Source organism: Homarus americanus, unplaced genomic scaffold (genome assembly GCF_018991925.1).
Source record: "Homarus americanus isolate GMGI-L3 unplaced genomic scaffold, GMGI_Hamer_2.0 scaffold24922, whole genome shotgun sequence".
In the NCBI taxonomy this organism is placed as follows: domain Eukaryota; kingdom Metazoa; phylum Arthropoda; class Malacostraca; order Decapoda; family Nephropidae; genus Homarus; species Homarus americanus.
Window position 1 is genome coordinate 2,415,812 of NW_024722610.1, and position 13,249 is coordinate 2,429,060.

Genomic DNA, 13,249 nt, shown 5'->3' on the forward strand with positions numbered 1-13,249 from the left:
CTTGATGCTGTGTACAGTATTTCCATATAGTTCATGTGAAATTTATCCAGGTGCTTTAATATCAGTTACTGATATGTGTTGAGAGAACTGTGCTTTAGGAAATTTTATTAGGGGCACAATTCCTGATGGTGGCCCCTACAGTTTTCTTACTTTAGTAGGTAATTTGTAAATACCGTACACGATTTAGCCACACTGAAGTAGTTTTTGTTGGAAGTGAATAGATGATTTTTATTTTTATTTTTTTCATTAGTTTGTCCATTAGCAAACTTTTGTCCTTGGGGTTCAGGCCTTTAGAGGATCAGTATTTTATGTAGCCTGGATGTTACAAATTGTAACTTAAAGGCTGGGAGGGGAGGGTGATTTAACACTTCTATGGTAGTACAGTATGTAGAACCCTTAAACTGTGTTGTTGTATTACCGGAACTATTTTTTTTTATAATCATATAAATCACTTTTTATTTTATCAATCGAATGAAGTTCAACACCCCACAGAAAGTATTACTACTTCATTGCATTTAATGTCTTGGATTCTACTTTTTAAACTGGGTCAGCTAACAAAGTATTGACACACCTCTCTTGTGTGTTTGCTGTCATAAAACTTTTTTCTCTCAAAAGTTCATGAACTCCACATCCTAAACAGGGCTATTTCTGGCGTATATGTTTTTGCTACCTATATACATTTCTTATAGTGCTTCCCTGTTTAGCATCTAGAGATTGATGAATGATAGTCTTAATCACTGAACTAATCACATGTCTTATAAAGTCATCGTTCTGTCACCCTTTCTAATACAGTATCCCTTTTTTCTGTGTACAGTATGTCTTTATTTCATTCTTCTGCATTTCATCTCTCTTAACCTTTACTCTCATATTTATAGCTTTTTGTGACTAGCAGAATGCATCTTTAATAATAGCAAGAATGAATGAATTGCTACAGATGAAGGGAAAATGTGTGTATACTGTACAGTGTAGTATATATTTATCCTTCCAACCACTCTGCATTAAAGAAGAAAAGACTTGAAAGAGTTAGGGAAAAAATGCTGAGCATGTTAGGGGAGGCAGTGTGTCAGTGAAAACCTTTGTATGTATGTTAGCATCTTTGTATGTCTGTTAACATCTCTTTATGTTTGTTAACATCTCTGTATATCTGTTAACATCTCTTTATGTTTGTTAACATCTCTTTATGTTTGTTAACATCTCTGTATATTTGTTAACATCTCTGTATGTCTGTTAACATCTCTCTCTATCTGTAAACATTTGTGTTGTTACATAATCAGCCCCATATTTTCTCATCATTTAGTTACTGTATATACATTCATTTATTTTTTCTTTTCTTACTTTAATTGATCTTTAAGGTCCACAACCTTCTTACATAAACAAGAATATTACCCAAATCTAAGTTGTACTTGTTCAAATAACAAATTTGTGCTCTACTATTGCCCAATTTTAAGTGAGTTACTCAATCACTCCAGTATGCATCACCCACCCATAGTCTTACATGCTGTTTTCTTTTATTTTGCAGATTAACTTTCAGATTTTTCAAAAGTAAAGTAATTAAATAATGACAAAATTGTAAGACTGAAGGTATGATTAAGACTGGTTGATTAAACTGGCATGGCCTTACCTGATTTATATTGTTAAAAAACTTGAGTGTTGGAGAATACACATACAGGTATTGAAGATTGGATGTTACGAGAACTTTTGGAATTGATTTTTGAAAGTTGATTTACCTTGAGTCAATTGATGTTAGTTGTAGATGATTGGGTTTATTGTAGTTTCCTGAGAGATTTTCACAGATTAAATTGGGAATGGAAAAGCTAACCAATGTACAGGTGGAAAATGGCAATAAAATGATGATGATACTGCTGAATGGCAGTGGGTTATAAGTTAAAGAGATGCTTTATAGAGTAAATGTATAAAAGAAGTAGATGGGTGTGTTGATCTAGAAAAAGCTATGTTATAGGAAATTACTTTTCATCTCCTTGACTAAAAGTTTAGGAGATATAGCAGTAATGTCTGACCGTCCGTGTCAGATTTGGTTTCCATTCAATAACTTGTAGCAGATCCTTGCTCGAGATAAATATGTAGGTGTGTTACTAGTTGAAATAATTACTGGAATTTAAGATGGCTTTACAGTAACGCTTTTTGCTTCAACTCTCCGACTTTCCGTATTTTTTACCAGAGCATATCGCTCAGACGAAATATATCGTTTCTACTTGACTGGCTTGACCAGTTTCCATGGCCAAGTCAAAATCTATACTCAGTAATGAGGATAGTTATACAAGATAGATTATTGAGCCATGTAAAATACTGGTATCTAAATTTCATCAGAAAAGTAATACTATCACATTTTTAATAAAATGCTTAACTTTACATTTATTTTATGTTCATGCCCTGTACTGTATTCCTAAATACAGTACATCTGATATAAGGCGTCACGAGAAGGAAGGGCAAACTCACCACCTTGTCAATTTTCCGTTTTCTCTCTCCCCTCGCAGGTTGAAACCTGTAAAGTGAGGTGGTGGGGTGAGCCATGTCAAAATCGACCTTCATCCCAGGTAGTATAAGGGACAAAATTGATGCGCAATTCCTAAGCGTGGTGTAATATCAGGTCTAGCTTACCGAGTAGAAAGGGCGAGCACTACAGCCAATCACCTCCCAGCTACCATCCACCTGCCACTTTCAGCTAATGAGCATCATGCTAGCACATGCAGTCTAGTGCTTCACCCACGTGTTGTTGACACACCATTTTCCACTCCATTATTTCTCCTATTTTCTAAGGTTTATATACAGGTAAACTAATTTCACACAATCAGTGGCAGCAATACCTTTTTGTATACTGTTATGTGAAATACTCGTGGTATCATTTTCATTACCTTTTTCCGTGTATAAATTAATGATAACTAGTGTGGGTAATTATAATTATCTGTAATTGTAAAAAAAAAATTAAAAAGTCAGCGCATTGCATAATATTTCTACAGACAACCAAGGTTTCTTTCAAACCATAATTAATAACACCATAATGATTAAAATTGAGTGTTATTTGAGTTAATTATGCATTTCTTAACTTTAAACACAGTTTACTCAAAACGTAATTTTGGCGTTTTCGCTCTTCCTTCTTGTGACATCTTATGAGATGTTTATTTACATTAAGAGCACCTGGGTTTATAGTTGACAAACGAGGAGTGATGCACGCTGGTTCTAGATGCATTTGTGAGAGGGCACTCAGAAAAATGACAATCCTTAGAAAAAGTGATGCAAGAAAGTGATGCAACAGTGCTAGTGTGATGCCACTGTTAGCCATATTCCTGTGGCTCTTGTTAGGTATTAACTCAAGACACCTAATATTAACAAACCTAGAGACTGTGGGTATTGTTACATGTCATTACTGTACTTAGATTGAACCTTGAACTATGTTAGCTACAGTATGGGTCTGTTGGTTCTCAGTTGTACAGTCCGTTGATATATACTGTATGAATATGTTTTTAGGTGCCATGGGGCTCCTTATTGTCTGCTACAGATTCTTTAACTTAACACTACCCCTGACTTATTACTGTCAGACTTCACACTATCTCTCATTGATAACTCCACTGTATCCCACATTACTAACTATTTCTTATTTCAATGATTTCTTTTATTTGTCTTACATCTTTCACTTTTTGGGTCTTTCACTTTTTGGGTTTTTTTTGTATTACTCTCACCTTTATGTACATTTGGTTAGGTAACATTTATCCTTCATTGATATATTTGTTATCTTTACTCTCCTCTCCCACTCTTGTGTTGGGTGGATCAAAGGATGGTGAAACCTCTAGAAAGCAGGGGAATGGTATAGGAGAGTGGTGCAAGGGAAGTATAGAAAGTGGTAGGGTATGGATTAAACTATGAATAGATCTCCTCACACAAACGTATACATTCCCTTATTCTCTCCTACACTTTTATTTTGTTGTACAGACAAGTGACCATTGATTCACTTGGGTAATGGCCAAACCAATAGGTAAAATTGCTTAGTTACAGTGGTTCCCAAAGTTTTTCACACAAAGCCCCCCCTGTTGCTTTTTATCAAATCCTCCTGCCCCTCCTCATTTTTTAAAATAAATTAATTAACTTTTAATAGATTTTACAAGCTGTACTCATATTTATATCACTTTCAAACTCAACTAAGTCATTATTTTACACAATTTTATTGAAAGTTTCTTAATAAAGAAAAAAGAATGTCAATATACAGTATTAGTTTCTCCCAGTATGGGAACCACTAGTCCCGGTAGATATTTTTATCACTGGACTAAGGTCTCTGATTCAGTGTGAGTATCGTCTTTGGATTAGATCTTTCATAAGACTGTTTAGGCCATTGGTCTTTAAATGGAAATGTTTGGAGGAAGAAACATATTTTTGTTGGGACTTTCCTTCTTGTCTACATATTCTCAGTTTATTTTGTGTTTACTTAAAAGGGGACTTGGTTTTTACCAAAATTTTTATTTTCATGCATGGTTATGAATACTGTATTTTGTTGCAGATTATGTATTCCATTTAAATACAAAAGCATTTACTGAAACATATAAACTGCGACAGACAATGATCCATAATTATAGCAAGAAATGCTGGGGTAATGCTGTTGACAAGGTCATGTTGGTCATTGAATTGTATGTAAACTGAACACTTCATTACATATTGTCATGCTACTCTTGTGATGCATCTTCTGACCATTGTTGTGTTTGGAGTGTACAGTATATGTACAGTATAGCAATCAGTTTCTTACCTAATTATTTGTTGATTTATTGGTTTATACTGTTTTACATTATAGAATATGTATATTTTTATTCATTTATGCATATTGTTAAAATAATTGTTCCTGGTTAGTTTTTATCAATAGGCAGTTTCAAAATTCAGATTTTATTGAATTTAAAAAACAAATATCAACTGTTTGATTTTTATTGTTTTAGAAAATTTTAACACGAGTGAAGTGACAAGAGTAACTTGGTTTCTAATTGCTATGTTAATAAGTGAATATTAAAAAACCCAGTACAGTGTAATAGACAGACAAAGTGGAATGTTTTCAATACTGTGACAACTGTACAAGTGGGATGACTGATAATATACCTCTGCTAGACTTAGGACCCATCTTTCATCATATTTTTCCCTCTTGTATATTTTTCACTCTGACAGGAGTGAGAAAAAGAAAATTAAATCATTAAACATGTAACTGGTACCAGCGACATACATACCATTCACTCATTTTGGCTTGTCGTAAACTTAATGGTCCAGATACAATATTTAAAAGAGGGTCATGTAAAAGTCAGCATAATGAAAATATTTATTTATTTAATGAATATCATTATTACACTCCAAGTACAACATGAGAATGATTTCATTTATACGCTGTCTGGCTGATTGTGCTCAGTACAGTATGGTGTTCGCTACATTACTCTAGGATGGGATATGGCGACTTTCTCCCAAACATAGTCATTGCACATCTCTGCATGTTTCCCCTCCATCACTTCTTCCTTCCAGTCTATCATTACTCTACAGGAATACCTACTCCCTCTATTTTTTCTTAAGAGAATAAACAGTACATCAGACTCTTTGGAATATGGATACGTACTTAGGTTTGTCATTACAATACTTTGGACAGTCGTGAATTATTTAAAAACAGTGGCTACCATGTCGGGAAATTATCAGAGGGATCCCACTTTGTAGTTATCAGATTCAGTTATCACACTAATTCTGTAAAATATTATCTTTGGATTCAATATAAGAAAAGAAATAGTTTTCCTTGTTGTACTTTACTGTATATTTCGAGGATTAGAAGATCATTCAATTTTGTCTTTTATATTGTGCTAAACACGATATAAAAAGAGTCATAAAATTTGCACATGTACAGTATATGTAAATTAGATGTTACCATGATATTGAGATTAATTATTGCATTTCTTTCTATTTTTATATATTTTTAATTGACCTGATAATTGACAACTTTTTAACTTATGGAAAAAAAAAAAAGACTAACTCCTGATTTGGCTTTTAAATTTGGTTGCTGTTGCTCCATAGGATGATTTATGTTATGGTATATGAACTGTTGTCTGATATTTGGATGTAAAATATTTTAATGTCATTTAAAGTTGTATTGATCTGAGCACAGTTAGGTCCATGTTCTTATATCTCGGTGCAAGCAAGTGGTGACTCCGTCAAGTATGTTACAGACAAACTACCATGTAGAATACTGTATTTCACCTACTATTTCAGGCATATGAAGGCTCTCTGATATTTAAGATGGCTGAAGTGTTTGTGAAGGCTTTGTATAAGGTCACTACTGCCACTACTTAGGGCGGGCAAATTTTAGTGAACAGGGTGTCAAAGAGATATTGAGGATTCGGTTTATTTATTAAATTTTTATTTTATTTTATTTATTTTTTTACCATTTGTGAGATATTTTTATGTAGAAATTCTTGTGCTGGCATGTTTTTTTTCTAATAATTTTGTTGATAATATGGATAAGGTATCCAGGAAGCCAAACGATGATATATTTGTGTATATATTAGAAAATGTTCCTAATGTTTGCCTTGTGCCTGTTGTTGAGTTATTATAACAGTTAATGTGAGAAATTCAATTCCATTAGTATATATAATTGGAATGGTTGTGTATGTTGAATGATGTTTTCTTTTTTCAGTCATTTGGTCTATACTGCTGATAACACTAATATATCCACACTATTGCATCACTTAATAGTCTGTGACACATTCTTTAAGTCCACTGTGTTCTCCAGAAATATATATATATATACATACATATACATACATACATACATACATATACATACATACATATATATATATATATATATATATATATATATATATATATATATATATATATATATATATATATATATATATATATATATATATATAATGCCCTTAAAATTTTGGGGGTTGTGTCTAAAGGGGTAATTGCCTGAAACTGCATAATATCATTTGCCTACTAGGGGGTTACTTCTATTTCCTTTATGTGTTTGCCCTTAGGATAATTATTTCTTTAATCTGTAATGTATATGTGTGTGTGTGTGTGTGTGTTGAGACACAAAAAACAAAAACAAAAAACCTACAAATAAATAATAATAGAAAAATCCTCTCACAAATAATCAGAAACAAGACAACAAAATGTATTGAAATGTAGGAAAAAGTGAGAGTCTACCCTCAAGTCCATGCTTTGTTATTAAAGATGGATTGGTTGGGTTGCCCGTACAGAAATATTTTCCTCGTAAAAATTACTGTCTCTAAAACGAATGGCATCTGAGCACCAGCTGGATTGATATGTAGATCAAACTTACAATATTTTTTTCATAGCCATCTAACCAACCCAACATGAAGGATGTCGGTAATTGTGGTGTAATACGTACTGTACTTTTTTCATAATATGGATATAGGATGATGTGTTCATGTAACTGAGTAAAAATAAATGAAGAAAGTTATGTACCTGTATATCTACCTGAAAATACAAGTTTATAAACTACCATAACACCTCACAGCCATAGTTTTCTTAAAATATTATATACAGTACAGTACCGGGAAATGTGAGGAATAAACAAAAATAATACCAATAAATAAGTTACAACAAAAAATTCTATTGCCAAACCAGTAAATAAAAGCCAAACGAAAGTTTAATACAATCGCCATTTGCATTCGTACACTCCCAGCTCCACCATAGTAACGAAGTTCAGCTGGGACGCTGATTTCCCAGCAACGCTCCCCACTAGCTACACTCGGCGCTCCTCCCGTTACATGTTTGCCCTTGGGAAAATTATTTCTTTTACTTTTTTCACAATATGTATTTAGGATGGTGTGTGCATGTAACAGTAAAAATAAATGAAGAAAGTTACATGCTACATCTACCCGAAAATACGAGTTGAAAAAACATAACACCTCAAAGCTTGGCCCAGTAGCTTGGTGGTTACAACGATGAGCTAACCTAATTACAATGCCATGATTAATCACTATTAAACACCATTCTATCAGTAAACACTAATAATAACAGTAAATCCAGTGATATATGGCAGGGAGTGAGGAGAGTTACAACTGCAGACGATGTGCTAACTAGCAATCACTCACTCCCCTTACCCGCTCCCATTGCCAGGTGTAGCCAGGCATACATATCGGAGAAATACATGCCCTTATCTCTCTTCACTTGTTTGGGCACCTTCCTGATGCTGGATGAAGGTGGTTGAGGGCATTTTGGAGCCATCACAAGTACAAGGAACACAGTTGTTAAGAGAGCAGAGTATCACACTCGCGAGGCGGACAAATGTTTATCCTGGACTGATGTGGAGGCAGCGCGCATAGGCCAGCCTCTTGGGACAAGAGAGACACCTTGCAGGATACCACAAAACTTGTGCGCTCCCTGTCCCGGCCGAGAAAATGCCAACAACTTTAAAACTACCCGCAGACATTCTTGGTACATCCAGGGTGTCATCTGCGAATAATCGAGGACCGCAAATTATCAGGGCATGCTGTACATATATATTATCTCACTAGCCCCAGCTTTAATTTTCTTTCATATCATGTCTTATTGTACTTTGGTGCATATATTTTGTTTTCTATATATACATGGTGTGAAAACCCTCATTCTTGTCATATATTTTTATTTCTTAGTTCAAGTATTTGTTGACTCCTTCACGTGTGTCATTACCAAACTCAAATTAGAATCCTCCAGCGAATGCTTTAAAGATTGAGATTGAGTCTGTGACACTAGTAGTGGAAATGATAAATTATCTAATAATTTGGGAAGACTCTTCATATGCTATTCCAGGCTGATTATTGGAGATGATGGCATGAAATGAATAGGTAGGATAACGGTAAATACTGTAGCTTACAGGTCACTCATTATTGGACAATAGGGTGGCCAATGCCACAGAACATCCTTCACAACATTATAATTCTAGCACCTTTGTGATTCATCCTTCTCTCTTACAAAATCCCATGTTCTATCCCTCCATTAGTACTTTATCTTTCTGTTGACAGTGTCTGTTTCCTCTCACTAAACCATATCATCTCGTAGAGTACTGTATCTCCATTTGCTGGTACTTACTATTCTTGGATTTTTATTTTATCAACATTTACTTCACACAAATTTATACCCTCTTTATTTACACTTACTCTTCACAAACTTGTTGCCAGACCAGGGTGTTTACATTAATTTACTTCCCCAACTGAAAGAGTAGGAGTGGGAGTTAGGAACATAGTCACAGTGCTGTCCGTCCATCCATCTTTCCATTTGTTTGTAAGCAGATGGTTTCTGTACAGTAACAAAGGTTGTACTGGATATCTTGTAATGAAGCTTCATTCTTAAATTCTTTATACCAAGTTGATAGATCTTATCAAATTTGACTTTGGTCAGAGGGCTTACTTATTTTATGGATGGCTTGAATTGTTTTTGTTGCTCTCCTCAAAGTTCCAGTGGTTTGCCTCCATGCTTTCAGAATTGATTTTGATATCTTTGCTTACCTTGCTGAAATACTATCCAAATACGGTATTCAACTTTTATAAGTTTTATCTTGTTCCAGCTCAACTGTACAGGATTTCACTTTCTAACTCCCATCTTCTCTGAGCCAACCACCATACTTTTCTTTGTATTCACAACCATTTTCTATTTATACCTCTTGTTCCAAAATCCTTCACCAGTGTTTGCAAGTATTTTTCTTTTTTTATAATTATTTAGTACAGCATACAACATGCCCACAATCACCTCTCACTTCCAGTACTCTTATAATTCTAAACCAAGACCTTCATAGCGAGCAGTAACTTAATTCACCACTCCATTATTGACCCTAACAAAGGTAATTCAGTAGCAAAGGATTTGTTAAGCATATTGGCAAGTGCAGGTACAATGTTCTCAGTTATACATTGTTCTGTAAACTGCCTCTAGCTAGATACTCTAGCAGCACTTCAGACTTTGTACACACTAGTATCCATAAGGGAGTTCATGGTAGTAGATGCATGTGATTAGATTGAGTTTGTTCACTTTGTATTGCTACACCAGTGAGACCATCAACACTTATGCTGTTTTTGGTTTTTTTCATATTTAGAGCACGAATACTTATTTTGCACTTGTCTTTTATATTTTTGGAATGATGGGAGAGACTATGCTGGCTGCTTCATCATTGTCTCTAGTTTTATGTTTTGTAAAAAAAAAAAAGTACAGTTAAACCTCCCTCTTTCACTGCCAAAAATATTTTATTCAAAAACTTAAAACAATTACAATAACACATGTCAATGCATATATTTTTCTTGTACTGAATTATACAGTGTACATTACTGTATGTACATTAGAGACATTTTTTGAGGCGCAGTGAATGCGTGGTAGCATCGTGGTCCACACCAGCAGCAACACAGATGAGGATAAATATTTGTGTCCAGCAAATTATTCCATACAACTTTTTAGCCAAGTTTTGCCAATTTTTTGCTTCATTTACTACAGCTCTCACACTATACTGCTTGTTTGTACTTTGAAGAGTGTGTTATTATTATACAGTACTCGTGGCGATGACCAATTTACATATTTATTTGCTAACGTTATCCCCAAATTAGATGTGAATTATCAATGTTCTCATGTAAATTGATTGAAAAATATCAAAACTGCTCTAAAAATCCCACTTCCTGTAATTAATATTTGGAAAGAAAAATCTTTTATATAATAGCCTTTTAGTCTGTAAATAAACAGTACAAATATCTAAGTGTTTAATTATATCATCGAATAATTTATGTTGGCGTTTGGGAAAAATTTAGCTTAATTAATATTAGTAATGATGTTGATTGATATTGACTCTTGTACAGTATAATGCAGATGATCACTTTAACTATGTTGAGATCCTGCATTAAGACAACTTCCCCTCCAGGCTGGCTGCACCCCACCATATTGTTAACGAATGTTTTTTTGATAATGGAGACCAGTCAAGCTTTTATTATGAATATTGTTGATTATGGGTTAGTCATTTATAAGGCTTATTATACTTCTTTCCCAGTATAGAATGGAGTGAAAGTAAGTGTAGTAGATTAAGTTATGTCTTCAGTCTACTCCTGCCATCTACACCTTTCCACTGTAGCCTTACCCATACTTTCATCAATTAAAAACTCCTAAGAAACAAGTCATTTCACCACGGGATGACTAGAAATGATAACCAAGAGGGAGATGGTTGTTAGAAACGGCTATAACTGTAATTACGATACTTTTTTTTTTTTTTCTTTTACAATACTGTACCTATACAGTATTAAAAGATATCAGTCATTAGTTACCTGTATTAGTCTATTTCTCAGTCTTTCTATCAACATATTACATTCCCGACTAAATACAGTTCTGTATAATGAAATGGACACAACAGTAAATCCATTGATCCTCATCTTATGCTGAATGAGGTAAAGTAAATCTAGACTTCTCCATTGCTTGAAAACTTTATAACCATTAACTTTGACAACTAAATTGATTCATGAGGGAGATTTCCACATCCTTTCACTCTTTATCGTTCTTGCAATGTTCATTGCTATTTTGCCTGATCATTCATTCTCCTGTCATATTCTGTTGACTTTATTTACATGCCTTAACATCTTAATAACTAATTCTCCCCTTTCATCTCACACACATTCTACCTTTCCCAGTCCCATCTTCTATACTAATGTAAGTCACCTTCATAAACCTATCATTCTACAGACAGTATTTTAATATACAGTATATATCTTGCCAGTTGCTAATTTCTCTCTTGGTCTTTAATTACCACACATGACCTTATATTTAACCCCAAAATAAATAGGATCCTTCCAGTACCCAGTAACAATGTACCAATGTAAGATCAGTTCATCACATGAAAACCACCTTCTAAGTGTTTTTCATTAATATTAAATCCAAATACTATAGGTACATTTGGCTCTTCACATCCTAACTGCAGGATTGCAGCAAAACACTTCTCCATATGCTTCATGTATGTGTGTAGCCTCATTTTACCCACCCCTCTGTCATTTTTGGCTAGAGGGGTACAGTATTATCATCAGTGTTGATGTTTTGTATTGTTAGAGTTTCTGGTTTTGGGATTGTGGCAAAAGTTTTCATGCACCAATGACCAGGATAAGACTTGGGTACATTGCCACTAGGGAGAGAAGATTTCATTTTGATATTGAGGTCACTGAGTGGAAGGTTATTATTGTTGCTGAAACTAAATTGCTGGTTTCAGGAAAATAATTTCGTTTTCATGTATTGTAGAACATGGTAGTATAGGTATGTAAGCAACTTGCCTCTTAAAAGAAAAAGTGTCTTGCTGGTTTGGAGTCACTGGACCAGAGGCCAAGCTTATGGTGAATTTTGCACTTTTTCCATATATCAAGACTTATGAACCTCCTTTCCTTCTTAGCAGTACTTTATTCTTTACAGCTCTGTCAGATCAAAGCTAAAATACCTGAGTTAATAAATAATTTCCAATTTCTCTCCATTGAAATTAATTTGAGACTGTTCCTCTGTTTTAAACCCAAAGGCTGTGTCCTTAATTATATTTTTCTTAGCATCTCTATCCTATATACTTCAACAAAACAATTTAATTTTACCTAACACACTTGTGTAAATTTATAGCATCAACCACATAAAACAATGACATGATTTAGTGCACCTCATTCTTATTCTTTTTCTGCTGCATTGCTTTATCCATTGGTGAAATCAGAAATTTCTTCTTAAGTCAATTCACTTGCTCACCCACTCTTTCTCATAAATTAATTGTTTATTTTGTTTTGATTCTTTACAGTTCGACAGTGGCACACCCTTCCGAGCTCCCGCCTTCCCCACACCAATGGGATTGACAGGACGCCAAACATTAGCTTCAAAGGACTTAGTACTGATCCTCCCCTCCTCTGAAACCTGGGACTCACTCACTCGTCAGGTGTACGTAAAAGCATCTGGGTGATAATGACAAGGAGCAAAATGTAATTGCAGGTTAATTTATAAGGAAGTGGAAATAGAAAAATTATAAAAAGAATGTGATTTTGAAAAAGAAACAGACTTAAGCAAGTGATTCACATTTTGTCTCTACAAGAGTGGAAGTGGACACATCAATAACTAACATTATTACAGTAAGAAAAGAAAACATTGATTGATATTACATTGTGATGGAATTCAATGTGTATTGAACAGTGGTGGTTACTTAGAAAAAAAGAAACAAATAGACATTGAACAGTTGTCTCACAAGGACCTTTTCACATTTGAAAGGTTATTGTTGATGGGAATT

General features: G+C 34.2%; 1 protein-coding gene across 1 annotated transcript in view; it reads left to right on the forward strand.

The window, feature by feature from the left end:
* Nucleotides 1-4,947, forward strand: part of LOC121862881 (serine/threonine-protein kinase NLK-like) — a 28,119-nt gene extending 23,172 nt beyond the window's left edge. The window contains exon 9 of the mRNA XM_042361257.1: nt 2,496-4,947. Within this exon, the coding sequence (XP_042217191.1) occupies nt 2,496-2,514 (19 nt within the window). The 3' untranslated portion in view covers nt 2,515-4,947. The remainder of the gene's footprint in view (nt 1-2,495) is intronic.
* Nucleotides 4,948-13,249: the final 8,302 nt, after the last annotated feature.